The 13,689-nt window shown below is 40.1% G+C and overlaps 1 protein-coding gene across 5 annotated transcripts in view; it reads left to right on the top strand.

The window, feature by feature from the left end:
* ZCCHC17 (zinc finger CCHC-type containing 17) overlaps positions 1 to 13,689 on the top strand; it is a 62,503-nt gene that overhangs the window by 31,254 nt on the left and 17,560 nt on the right. For all 5 annotated transcript variants that reach the window (XR_005355897.1, XM_038531313.1, XM_038531316.1 and 2 more), the window contains exons 4-7: positions 1,707 to 1,807; positions 3,549 to 3,640; positions 11,020 to 11,120; positions 12,867 to 13,012. Coding sequence is in view for 4 of the 5 variants with exons in the window: in XM_038531313.1 (XP_038387241.1) it covers positions 1,707 to 1,807; positions 3,549 to 3,640; positions 11,020 to 11,120; positions 12,867 to 13,012 (440 nt within the window). In the remaining variant the exon portion in view is untranslated. The remainder of the gene's footprint in view (positions 1 to 1,706; positions 1,808 to 3,548; positions 3,641 to 11,019; positions 11,121 to 12,866; positions 13,013 to 13,689) is intronic.

Here is a 13,689-nt window from a genome sequence, read left to right as displayed (position 1 = left end):
AGCTTCCTCAGGGTTGTAGCAGGTGCTCACATTGCACCCTTAGGGCTTTGTCTCTTACCTCTGGCCAACTCTTGCCACCTGGTGGTAAAGATGGGCATTGGTAAATTTTTGTGATTGATAATCCTGACAGATGTTTTGAAAAAGATGAATTGATTTAGCTAATCACTCAGTGGGGTGAAGTATCTTGATTAATTAAGCATGTGTCATATGCCCACAGTTGGGGGTTACCTCAGCTTCAACCAAATCACATAGAAAGACCGGATTTATTTTAGAATGTGTAGAAGGTGATGTTGATAAATACTTAAGTAATTTTTTTCACAAAAACCTAGAATGATCCGTTAAAAAAAAGTAGGGAAGGTGGTTTCCTAGGAAAAGTCTTTGGGACAGACAGGAAAGGATATCTATTATAAATGTTTTTTAAAGTTATTTAATAACTAAACCATCATTTAACTTTTAATTAATTTTATTAAGTATTTTTGCCACTCTTGATAGTGATTGCTAAATGATTTCTAAAATTTTATACTAGCCCTGGCACTATTTCTTATTTTACTATACTCTCACCCATGGGCATTATTTTCTGAATATTTTGCTAATTTAATATATTAAAAAGTGGCACCTTGTTTAGATTTTTTTTCACTTAACATCTATCATAATTATTTGCTGTAATTGTAATTTAATTGACTGCTTACTCTTCCATTTGATTGGTTTACCATAGTTTACAAGCTAATTTTCCAATTATTGGTCTTTTAGATTGCTTTATAGTTTTTTTTAACCTTTGTAGTTTTTTTTTTTTTTTTTTAAAGATTTTATTCTTGAGAGACACACACACACAGAGGCAGAGACACAGGCAGAGGGAGAAGCAGGCTCCATTCAGGGAGCCCCATGTGGGACTAGATCCCAGAACTCCAGGATCACACCCTGAGCTGAAAGCAGGCACTTAACCACTGAGCCACCCAGGCATCCCTAAACCTTTGTAGGTTATAATACTACAGGTATTTTTATATACCCGTAGGTTTTTGGATTTTGCCTCTATTGACTTTTTTCTTTTAGAAAACTTCTAATAATATTATTGTATCAAAGGTATAAACATTTTGACACCCTTGCTTTCAAAGACTTTCACTGACTTCTGTTTTTACTAATGTAAGTGATGTTCATGTATCACATGTTTGCTAACATTAGCCATTATTTTTAAAGAATATATGTTGGGGGACGCCTGCATGGAGCCTGCTTCTCCCTCTGCCTGTGTCTCTGCCTCTCTCTCATTCTCTCATGAATAAATAAATAAAAAATCTTAAAAAAAATAAATTAAAAAAATTGTTTTTAAAAATATATGTTGGTTAAGTACAAAAAGTGATCTCAAATTGTTTTAATTAACAATTTTAGGGATCCCTGGGTGGCGCAGTGGTTTGGCGCCTGCCTTTGGCCCAGGGCGCGGTCCTGGATATCCGGGATCGAATCCCACGTCGGGCTCCCGGAGCATGGAGCCTGCTTCTCCCTCTGCCTGTGTCTCTGCCTCTCTCTCTCTCTCTCTCACTGTGTGCCTATCATAAATAAATAAATAAATAAAAGTTTAAAAAAATTAAAAAAAAAATTTTAAATTGGCATTTTTAGTGACTCTTCAAGTCCCATCTTCTCCTTACCTCATTATTTAGAATTATAAATACAAGATACACCCTGTGCTTTATTTCATTTCTTCTTGTGCTCAGGTCTGGTCCATCGAACTCACATGTCATCCTGTCGTGTGGATAAGCCCTCTGAGATAGTGGATGTTGGAGACAAAGTGTGGGTGAAGCTTATTGGCCGGGAGGTAAGGTTCTATGCAACTTTCATGTGGTTAGAAAGACTGAGGAAAGGCTGGAGAAGGCAGTGTTGGTATTTTATAATGACCAGTGTGTGTATGCTGTTAACTGTGGCTGATGATCTTATTTTTAAACCCTGCCACTGTATTCTGTCCTGAATTGAAACCTTCTGGCTAGCTGTCCTGTAAATTCAGAAAGGATGTGGTGTAAACTATAATAAGTGTGCTGCAATAAGTACATGTTTATAGAACATGTTTATAGAAACTCCCTGAAGTTTATCCAAATCTGGGGTGGAAAAAAAAAAAGAGAGAAGAAAACTTAATTTATGGGACTAGTCTTTACCATAAATTTCGAAGAATAGCTGCCGGGTACACTTCAGTTTGGACCAACACAAAACAAAACAAAAGACACAGAGTTTACGGTTATTGTTCCTAATACCTGGCACCATACAATGTGAGGGAAGTGAGAAAGGCCTGAAGGACCCTGTTAACAGCAGTTCACTTGAGTGCATAAGGGCTGTAGATGTAGATAGACCTCCAGGACAAATGTGATTATACACTGAGGCCTGCTCTTCCATCAGAGAATGGCAGGGGAGATAGGTCTGAAAGAGATACTATTCTTTAATCCTTGAGTGCTTAACATGTTCTAGTCTGAAGGATGTAAGAGTGAGGCCAGACCTAGGTGACCTCAGCTGTTATGGAACTTACATAGAGTATAACAGGATGAGACAAATATAAAAGTGAGCAAGCACACATATAAAATAATTATAAATTATAGTAAGTGTTGTAATGGTCTCAAGCCAGTATCAGAGGTAGATTTAGATAAAGTGGTCAGGAACAGGCTCTGCAGAAATGACGTATTAGCAGAGACCTAAAGGAAAAGGCTTCAGTCATGGAAGAGTTGGAATAAGCATATTCCAGCCAGGCAGAATAACATGCAGAGATCCTGAAGTGGGAAAGGGCGTCAAGTGCTGGAGGAAGCAAAAGAAGACCAACATGGCTAATAATTGCCTTCATGTTTAAAAATGCACTAAAAAAATAAATAACAATTTTTAAAAAGCAAAAAAAAAAAAAAAAAAAAAAAAAAACCCCAACAAAACAACAACAAAAACCACCACAATAAAAATACTCTACACCAAATCTAAAAGGGGATCTACTCTAGTCTGGAATGTTTGGGAAATGCATTCTGAGCTCAGGGATCTATGAAGTCATCATTATGCTGAACTTATCTGGAAAAAAACAGCTTATTTTTTCTGCCTGGTTACCTCCATAGGCCTTGAATTTCTTAGCAATCATTTCTGTCTTTCTTCCCCAGAGGGATAAGAATGAGAAAAAACCATTTCCTAAAGTTATTCTGCCACAAGATCTATTTATAATGCTCATTAGTACCCCCAGTGTTCCTAGTACAGGACCTCAGCCATTAGAGGAGTTCAGTGTTTGTTATGATGATAAAAGATTTGATGCTTAGTTAGATTATTTTATTTTATTTTATATTTTATTATATTTTGTTTTGTTTTATTTTTATTTTTAAAAATATTTTATTTATTTATTTATTCATGAGAGAGAAGCAGGCTCCATGCAGGGAGCCCGACATGGGACTCGATCCCGGGGCCCCAGGATCAGGCCCTGGGCCAGAGGCGGCGCTAAACCGTTGAGCCACCCGGGCTGCCCCTTTAGTTAGATAATTTTAGACAAGAAGTCCAAATGGTGTACTCTTAGCTTTTGGTGACTTTACTTTTGTCTTTTACAGATGAAAAATGATAGGATAAAAGTATCCCTATCCATGAAAGTCGTCAACCAAGGAACTGGGAAAGACCTTGACCCCAACAACGTTATCATTGAGTAGGTAAAAGGTTTAGAAAGGTTACCATCCTACTTCTCAAACTACAGAATGCTATAGTGAATCAAGCTGACCTAAGAACTCTACCATTTATAGTCTGTGATATTGATGAATTCTGTAGCCCTGGTGATCCTTGAATATGCATAGAGTTCTAAGATTGAATGCTAACATGCAAAGCATTGAAGTGCTCCATCAGTGGTTTTGTTTCCTTCCCCTTATTCTTTGTTTGCCCTTTAACCAGTTAGCCAACAAGCTCATGAAGCATCTGCTACTTGTCTCTCTCCTAGCACAGGGGCTCCAAAAAGATAGAGACCATGTGGAAGGGTAGAGTGATCTAGAAGCCACTCAAGTGGGGTTTAGTGCATCTTCAGATAACTGTGTTCTGAATATAACATCTTTACTTTCATTGGCTCTTCTGATCTTTCATATAGGAATGGAGGATTTGCTATCCATGTAGGCCAATGTCTGGTGATACAAGGAATTTGCTATCTCTTTGAAAGTCTTTCTTGAATGTATGCTGGTAATTTCTGGTCAGGGGTTCCTAGTTCCCTAAGGTTCCTTGAATGGTTTCTGAACTGTTTCCAGTGTTTCAGAAAACGTAAGCAAAGTCATACATTTACCTTCAGGTTAACCATGACTTTATTGTATTGCTTTTGATGTTAAAATATCACATTGTTTATCTCATGCTAATCAGGTGATCTCAGTGGCAGTTATTGACTAATTAAAAAAAATGTTTCAGATTTGGTAGGAAAAATTTGGAAACCTTATTGTTTATAGAATTCTAAGCAAAATCACTGTGGATGCAAAATAATTTTACCCAAAAGGGAGGAAATTGATATTTATTGGTTTCGTACTATGTGCCAGGCATTATGCAAGGCAATTTATGTACATTTATGTATCTGATTCCTAGTGGATATTATCTCTCCATTTTACTTTATATTCCTAGTTTGTTTTAAAGATTTTATTTATTTATTTGAGAGAGAGAACAGAGGGAGAGGGAGAAGCAGACTGCTGAACAGAGAAGCCTGATGTGGGGCTGGATCCCAGAATTCTGAGATCATGACCTGACCCAAAGACAGATGCTTAACTGGCTGAGCCCCCAAGGTACCCCCTTAGTTACTTAGTTTGTTTCTTTCTGTTCCTTTTTTTTTTTTAAGATTTTATTTTTGGGTGCCTGAGTCGCTCAGTCAGTTGAGCATCTAACTCTGATTTTGGCTCAGGTCATGATCTCAGGGTCCTGGGATTGAGCCTTGTGTCAAGCTTCCCACTCAGGGAGGAATCTGCTTGTCTCCTTCTGCCTCTGCCTCTCCCCATGTGCTCACTCCCTCTTTTTCTCTCTAAAATAAATCTTAAAAAAAAAAAAAAAGATTTTATTTTTAAGTAATTTCCATACTCCATTTGGGGCTCGAGCCCATAACTCCAAGATCAAGAGTCACATGCTCCACTGACTAAGCCTGCCAGATGTCTTTATATTCCTAGTTTCTATCTTGATGCTTGGTGATAAGAAATTTCCATGTGGTTAATGAGAAATTATAGTGAGTTAAGGACCTGAACTAAGGACATTGAAGCTAGTGCCCTTTTTACTATATGATTGTTCTAGCTGTTGCATGTGACTTAGGATTTTTCCATATTTCTGTAGTTTTATCCTTAAATATTGACATGTTTATAAGTCTGATTATTGACAAAACACTTTTCATTTGTAGTAGAAATGTTTTATAACTCAGAGCTCAGTAATGTTATTTAAGTCTGGCATTTACTGATTACATTATAATAAATTACTTCTGCTCCAAAGAAATCCTGTGCTATATACAGACTCATTAAAAAGCAATGGAATTTCCCAAAGTCACCCTTGTAGGGGTAAAATGTAAAACAAGTAAAATAAAAAAGCTACTTCTTCTCTGTCTTAAAATAAGAGTAGGGAGGGGAAAGGGCTCCCTGATTTTGGGCTTTACAGGTCTCTCTGTAGAGGCTATTTCTGGTAATTACCAAGTGGCCAAACAGTAACTTTTGTTGTAAACTATTTCTAGAGCTGCATCCAGGAAAGGAGCATGATATAGTAGAATGATGTGAGGTTTTGAGTTAGATGTAAATCAGAAAGAGTTCTAGTTCTGCTACAAACTAGTGTTTGACCTTGAGCAGACACCCTCACTTCTCTAACCCTCAGCTTCTTACTATCATTGGAGGAGATGATGCCTATATCTTAGAAATGATGGAATGATTTAAATATGGACTTGTTTGTAAAGAGCCAGATTTGTGTCTAGTCTATAGTAGAAACTTAATAGATGGTAGCTACTTATGGTTATTGTTTTAGAAGATCTCTTTGTTTTTCTTCTGTGATTTTCACACCTTTTCTTTTTTTCTTTGTATATATTTTTTATTGTTCAATTTGCCAACATATAATAACACCCAGCGCTCATCCCATCAAGTGCCCCCCTCAGTGCCCATCACCTAGTCACCCCATCCCCCCACCCACCTCCCCTTCCGCTACTCCTTGTTCGTTTCCCAGAGTTAGGAGTCTCTCAGGTTCTGTCACCCTCTTTGATTTTTCCCACTCATTGTCTCTCCTTTCGCCTATAATCCCTTTCACTATTTTTTATATTCCCCATATGAATACTCCTTTTCTTTTTTTTTTTTTTTTTTTTCCTTTTCTTTTTATAAGACCTGGGAGAACAGAGGACACAGCTCTTTCTTATCTCCCAGGGTGCCTGATGTGTAGCAGTTGTTAGTGCTTTCATTAACTCACTTATTCAACAAATATTTTGGGGGTTCATATTCTACATTTGGTACAATGGCAATACCAAGGTTTTTGCCTAAGGGCCTTACTGACTAGTGTAGTGAGATAATTGTGCAAATCACTTTAATATAAGGCAAATGTCTTAAATGCTAACAGTAGGTTAAAGAAAAGTTTCTAGGAATTAGCTTGAAGAGGATGAATGGATTTTGGGCTCTGATGGCTAGAAGAGAGATGACATTTAAACTAGTTCTAGAAGAACGGGTAAGATTTTGTCAGACATCAGGAGAAGAAATGGTATTCCTGACAGAAGAAATGATTTAAAGAAAGGCATGAAGCAGGAAAGCACAGGGCATGTTTCAGAGTCTTATTTAAGGAAAGAGGAGGGTGCAGCCAGGTACTAGAGCGTAAGGCTTGAATGGTATATTGGGGCAGATTGTGGAGAACTTTGACTTTCAGTCAAACTTTTTTTTTAAAGCCCTTGAGGGGGAGAGGCTCCTGATCAGATTAATCTCTGACCTTGCCCTGTTATGCTCAGTATCTTTGAGCTGTCTCCAGCCACCCACAATATGTCAACTGCCTTTCATTTTCCCTCAATATCGGTCATACATTTCATCCCCTCAGTCCCAGAGCATTAGAGGAAGTCTGTAGATGGAAGGAGGGAAAGGCAGTTTCCAGGTAGTTTTAGCCAGCATAGTAGTCTTTTAGAAGAGTGTTTTTGTTTGTTTTGTTTTTGTTTGTTTTTTAAAAGGTTTTATTTATTTATTCATGAGAGATGCAGAGAGAGAGGCAGAGACATAGGCAGAGGGAGAAGTAGGCTCCCTGTGGGGAGCCTGATGGGGAACTTGATCCCAGGACCCTGAGATCACGACCTGAGCCAAAGGCAGACCCTCAACCACTGAGCCACCTAGGTGCCCCTAGAAGAGTGCTTATGGGTCACCACCATAATTAGCCATGTGTATGTCTCCCTCCACTACTAGACTGTAAGCTCCTTGAGAAGAACTTTGTTTCAACTCACTTACTCATCAGCAGCCCTGGTGCTTGCCACTTAAGTAGTTGAACTGAATAAAAGAAAGGTTAATTCAACTATGTGTGCCAGATGGATTGGAGGAGGAAATTTGTTACTATTTAGATACAAAGTAGTGAAGCCTAAACCAGCAAGGCAGTGAGCACAGAAAGGGAGGGGGTAGGCAAGTGATACATTTGTTGAGTTAAGTATTAGGTGGGAATTATGATTTGGCTTGTCATATGTTAGAATCCACAGAATATTGGAATGGATTAAAATGAGAGTTTGTTTAAACTGCAATTTAAGCCATTTGAAACTCAGCTCCACAAATGAGGACATCTGAAAGCCATGGAGTTGGTGACTTGTCCTATTTATACCCCTAAGATCTTGCTGTTTTTTTAATTTATTTTATTGTAGTGAGAACACCTAACATGAGATTTACCCTCCTAAAAATTTTTTAATGTACAGTATAGTACTGTTGACTAGCAGAGCAGACAGCTGACCCCCTTGTCATTTGAGTAAGATTATGCTGGGCAAAACCTGGGGATTGGAGCATTTTCAAGACTTAAATCATATGCTTGTCTGTACTGTCCCACTGGGTGGCCACTAAGTTGCATATGGCTGCATACGGTTATTTAAATGTAAATGAAAATTAAATAGTCTAATTCTTCAGTTACACTAACCACATTTTAAGTAGTCAGTAGCCCTAGACCTAAATATTAGCATACAAACATAAATTTATAGAATTTAAAAAAAAAAAAAAACGAATTTTTCCATCATATTCTGTGGAATATGATTGGTAGTATGCTGGATAGTGTGCTTACTGCTTATATACAGAAAAAAGAAGACATTATTATTAATTTTTTAAGATTGATTTGAAAGAGAGTGTGAGCGGGAGTGGGGGGCAGAGGGAGAAGGAGAATCTCAAGCAGATGCTGTATTGAGCGTGGAACCTGATGTGCAGCTTGATTCCATGACCCCTAGATCATAACCTGAGCTGAACACCTAACCAGCTTAGCCACCCAGGTGCCCCAGACATAGACTTTATCTTTGGAGGCCTGCTTATGGCACAGAGGGTGAGCCAGAAGGTGAACAAATCTAACAAAATGATCAGAGAGTGGATACTTGGGTGGCTCAGTGGTTGTATGTCTGCCTTCAGCTCAGGACATGATCCTGGGTCCGGGGATCAAGTCCCACATGGGCTGCGAGGAGCCTGCTTTTCCCTCTGTGTCTTTGCCTCTCTCTGTGTGTCTCTCATGAATAAATAAATAAAATATTAAAAAAAAAATGACCAGTGAGTAAAATGCTATGGGAACACAAAATGCTTGTGGTGGTAGGGATCATTTTAGAGAAGATGGGGTGAGCTGAAGAATGACCGGAACAGAATATGAACTATCTTGGTTCTTTTCTGTTTCTCTCGAACCAGTGTATCCTATGAAACTGTTAGCTAAAAAACATGAGGTGGGTACTTTGTTCTGCTTCAGTGTTGTCATCCTGCATTTCTCTGGGTAATGTGGCTTTTTTGACAAAATATTTGTTTCTGCTGGACTCTATAGAGACCTGGCAAGTAGTTGGAAAAGCTTAGATGAAGTCAGAATTCAAAGTTAAAGAGGTTCAGCTAAGGGGGCACCTGTTTCTCTCTCTTGCTCAAATAAATAAATTTAAAAATCTTAAAAAAAAAAAAAAGGTTCAGGTAAAGGAAAAATACTTGGAGCCAAGAGCACAGAAATTTTTTTCTTTACAGATTTGAGAGAGAGAAAAAAGAGCATGAGTGGAGGGAGGGGCAGAGGGAGAGAATATCAAGCAGACTCCCTGCTGACCTCGGAGCCCAGTGAGGGGCTCGATGCCATGACCCTGAAATCATGACCTGAGCTAAAACCAAGAGAAGGACGCTCAACTGAGTGAGCCACCCAGGGCCCCATGAGCACAGAAATTTCAATAAACATTTATTGATGCTGTTGCCAAGCCTTGGGCTAAGGTGCTGGGGAAACACATATAAGTAAAATCTTGTAGAAAGGGCTTACAATCTAGAAAAGAAACATGAATGTATTGGCAATAAAGTGTGATATGTGCTAGGACTGCAGTGTGTATAGATTACTGTTTGAGTTTGATAAAAAGAGTGATCGAGGGTGACACTCTTTGATCAAACATTTCTGAGTACCTGTTCTGTGCAGGTACCGTGTATTATAGTAAAGGTCAAAGAAAAAGCCATGACAGCTGGGGTGCTTAGGCTCTGCTTTTGGCAGGAGTGTAACTGGTAAACACACTACAGAAAACTGGTAGCAGTGTCTGTGATAGCTAATGCTCTACAACCCAGTATACTGTTCTACTCCTACTTTGAACTAGGCATTTCCCACCATATGCATATGTATCTGTTCACTGAAAGACATGCTAGGAAGTTCACAGAAGAGGCACTGTTCATAGTAGAAACTACTCAGATCAATGGCAAAATATTTTATGGCAGTGACAATCAGTGATCCACAACTACACAACAGTATGGATGGATCTCACAAACAAGTGAAAGAAGCCAGACACAGAAGGTTCATACTCTATGATTCTATTGATATAATTTACAAAAACTGATATAACTAATCTCTGTTGTTAGAAATCAACATAGTGGTTACCCTTGGGGGAGGCCTGATGACTAGAGGGGCCTTGGAGATGCTGGCAATGTTCTGTTTCCTATCTGAGTGATGGTTTCCTGGGTATGTCTAAATTATGAAAACCACAGTGCCTGGGTGGCTCGGTCGATTAAAAGTCTGCCTTCAGCTCAGGTCATGATTCCAGGGGTCTGGGATCAAGTCCTGCATCGGACTCCCTGCTCAGGGGAGGAATCTGCTTCCCCTTTGTCCCTCCCCCTGTCTTGTGCTTGTTCTCTTGCTCTCTCACACACACAAAAATAAAATCTTTAAAAAACAAATTGTTAAAACCAATCAAGCTATATGCTTATGAACACTTTTCTATACGTATATTATATTATACTTTAGTAATAAGTTTAGAATTTTTAAGAAATGCTACAGGAATGTGAACAAAGAGGCAAATTCTGGCTGAGGGGCTCAGGAGAAGGCTTGGTAGAAAAGGAGAGGTGGTGACTGAACTGAGCCTTGAAATGTTTGGGGGTGGTGAGGTGGGAGGAAAGAGGGGAAGCAGCATTTCAGAGAGAGGGAACTGTGCAAGCAAAGGCAGTGAACCATTTGGAGAAGCTCAACTAGTCCTGTTTGGCTAGAGCATCTCGTGCAAGTAAGGTTGGGGCTGGAGAAGCAGGTTAGAGACAGACTCTGCAAGGCCTTGAGTACCAAAGTGAGGAATTTGGACTTGATGTTCTAGGAAGTCTTTGAAGGTCTCTTAAACCTGGGTGTGACCTCATCAGGGTTACAGGGGGCTTAGCGAGGGGAGTAATTGTATCTTCATCCTCTGTGCATTGGTGAGATGAAGTTGTCTCATTCATGATTATTAATTCAGAGCCTGTCCTGAATGAAATAATGTGTTTCAAGTTGCTGCTTTCACTGTTTGTCTCCCCATGCAGGACGCTTTTCCTTCTACCTGCCAAAGACAGAACAAAAACCCAGCATACAGCATTACCTTCTAGTATATCTGGCCATATCTCTTGAGAGGGCCAACAGTTGGTATCCTTTTCATTACAGGCAAGAAGAGAGGCGGCGGCGGTCCTTCCAGGATTACACTGGGCAGAAGATCACCCTCGAGGCTGTCCTGAACACCACCTGCAAGAAGTGTGGCTGTAAAGGTAAGGTGAAGCCTCTGCCATGCCAGTCCTTCCTCCCTGTGATGGACCTTTACTAGGTGGGGGAGGCCACCTGGTTTGGGTGTGGCTCACCCTGCTTTTTAGTCAAATGATGGCCTCACCTACTCATGCTGTAACTCGTGCTTGGCTCTTAGCAGAGTTCATTCCCTTTCTGTGTCCTCTTCTGAATGCTGGATACTCTACTGTCACCCCGCTTCCCCTCTTCGCTATTGATGTCCTGTGTGGGCAAGATCCCTATGTACTATGTCAGGAGGAGTGAGGGTGTTGGATTATGGTTAACACTCCAAAACTTTTATCTCTAAGGACCATTACTATTCTGCAAAACTGAAGTGACTTTGAAATATGTTCCTCAAGGATCCAAGTTAAACTCTTTCTTGCTTCTCTTTGTCTCTTTAACTTCAGACTTCTGAATACAGTAGCCTTTTAGTAATAAAGAACACAGCCTAGCCGCCTGCTCAGGTTTCTTCTGGTCTTACTCAGGTGTTCAAGAGTGCTCTCAGCCTGACTTCTCGTTGGAGCTATCATGAGAGGGATTGCCAGCGTCTCATTTTCAGAGTGACCTCAATTTGTCACACCTCCCTTGCCTTGCATTTACCCTGCTCTCTTGATTTTTCTACAACAGTTGGTAGCATATTTGTGCCCTGATTGATGTTGTGGGGATTAAGCCTCTACTAACCACTAATGTAGAGGGAGGAAGGGAAAAATAAAATTGAAAGAATACCTCCTCAGGGGAATCGTGGGAACATTCCAAATATTTGGAAAACTGTATGCTGTATTCCCCTTCCAGGCATCATCCAGCTTCTGGATTCAGAGTTGCAAAGCCGTTTACACATAGCTTTTTGATGATCTCATGGGATTGTCTGTGCCCCTGAAACAGGGTCTGTGCAAGCTTAGACAAAACCAGCTTTGTAGCAGCTGTTCAATGGCCCCTTGATAGCACTAAAAGCACAGGGAGGGTGAGGTCCTCTTACCTTCAGCTTATGTCTACCAGGTACCACATGAGGCAGAGAAGCATAATGAGAGATGGACTTTGGCCTAGTCAGCAAAGGTCAAGCGAAGGTGGTTGGTTTTGGTGCAGCTGGAAGAGCTCAGAGCAGGGAGGCATGAGACTTGGGGTAAGTTTTAGCTCTGCTGCTCTCTTTGTGACCTTGAGCTACTTCTCTGCTCTGGGCCTTTATATCTTCTGCACATGCAGTGTTGGATTTGATGATCTCTAAGGCGCTTGCCAGATCTGACAGTCTGAATGTTGAGTGCCCCTAGGCGACTGCCTGTCTCTCAGTGTGTTAGCTTGGATGTGAATGCTGCCTTCTTGCCAGCTGCCTAAGAGCTATATTCCTGTAGTGCTTGGCCTGCCACTTGGCTCCCTCTGCTAAGCATCCTGCTCTCTGGAGCAGCCTTTCGATGTCAGGAGTGAGTTCCAAACAGATCTTTAAAAATTACTAAGCCCCATTGCTAATGGAAGGCAGCACAAGCCTGCTTCTTCTGCCATTTCCAGAGTGGTGCCAGTATTTCCCACAGCTCTAGGACCAGCTGCTGGTCTGGCTGTGGTTGAGTAGGCAATGCCATCTTGAGGAGACAGAAAATCTGTTCTGAATCCAGCAGCTGCTCTGAATGAACTCAGTAATATTTCCTCAACCAGCTAGCCCCTCTCAGGAGCCTCTGGGGAAGATCCACCTGCTAAGAGAGGCTGCTTCTCCCCTCCCTACCTTTTCTACCTCTCTTCTGCAGGCCACTTTGCAAAGGATTGTTTTATGCAACCAGGAGGGACCAAGTATTCTCTGATACCGGATGAGGAAGAGGAGAAGGAAGAGGCAAAGTCAGCAGAATTTGAGAAGCCTGACCCCACAAGGAATTCTTCTAGAAAAAGAAAGAAGGTGAGTGCTATCTTGCTTTTACTTACCATATTTTTTTGAGTTTTGAAATAAAGATGTACTTTTTGCAGAAATTTTAGGAATCCTGAAATACATAATAGGATCTCCTGTAATCTTTCCACCAGAGAGACTTCTTACAGTACTTTTGGTACGTACCCATCTTTTTTCGAGGTAATGATATGTAGATAGCTACATCTCCATTTAGATACAAAATTATGGTCGTACTATGGTCTAGTTTATATTTTACTTTTTTCATCATACTTATCAAAATCATCTTCTATTTTTAAGTGTTCAAAAACTTGATTTAAGAACAACATAAGATATTCTACCCTATGGCTGTATGATGGTTTATTTACTAATTTTTCTATGGTTGGATATTTTTATTACTTCCAACCTAAATCTTTTGCCATATTTCTTACTGTTTTCTTTGGATAAATCCCTAAATAAGATTACTGAGTTGGGGCTTTAAGGCTTTTGATACATTTTTTCAAATTGTCTTTCCAGAAAGTATTTATCTGTGCCCAGGGGTGGATACGAGTGCCTGTCTCTCGGAGTCCTATGTAGTACTAACAACAGAACAATTCATAAAACAGACATTATTGTGGTGCAGTAAAAGGCAGGGCATTTGCCACATGCCACCCAGAGAGGGAACAGAAGAAAAGTATGCTGTAGTTTGGTCA

Source organism: Canis lupus, chromosome 2, assembly GCF_011100685.1.
Source record: "Canis lupus familiaris isolate Mischka breed German Shepherd chromosome 2, alternate assembly UU_Cfam_GSD_1.0, whole genome shotgun sequence".
NCBI lineage: Eukaryota > Metazoa > Chordata > Mammalia > Carnivora > Canidae > Canis > Canis lupus.
This window is presented reverse-complemented; position numbering and strand designations above follow the sequence as displayed.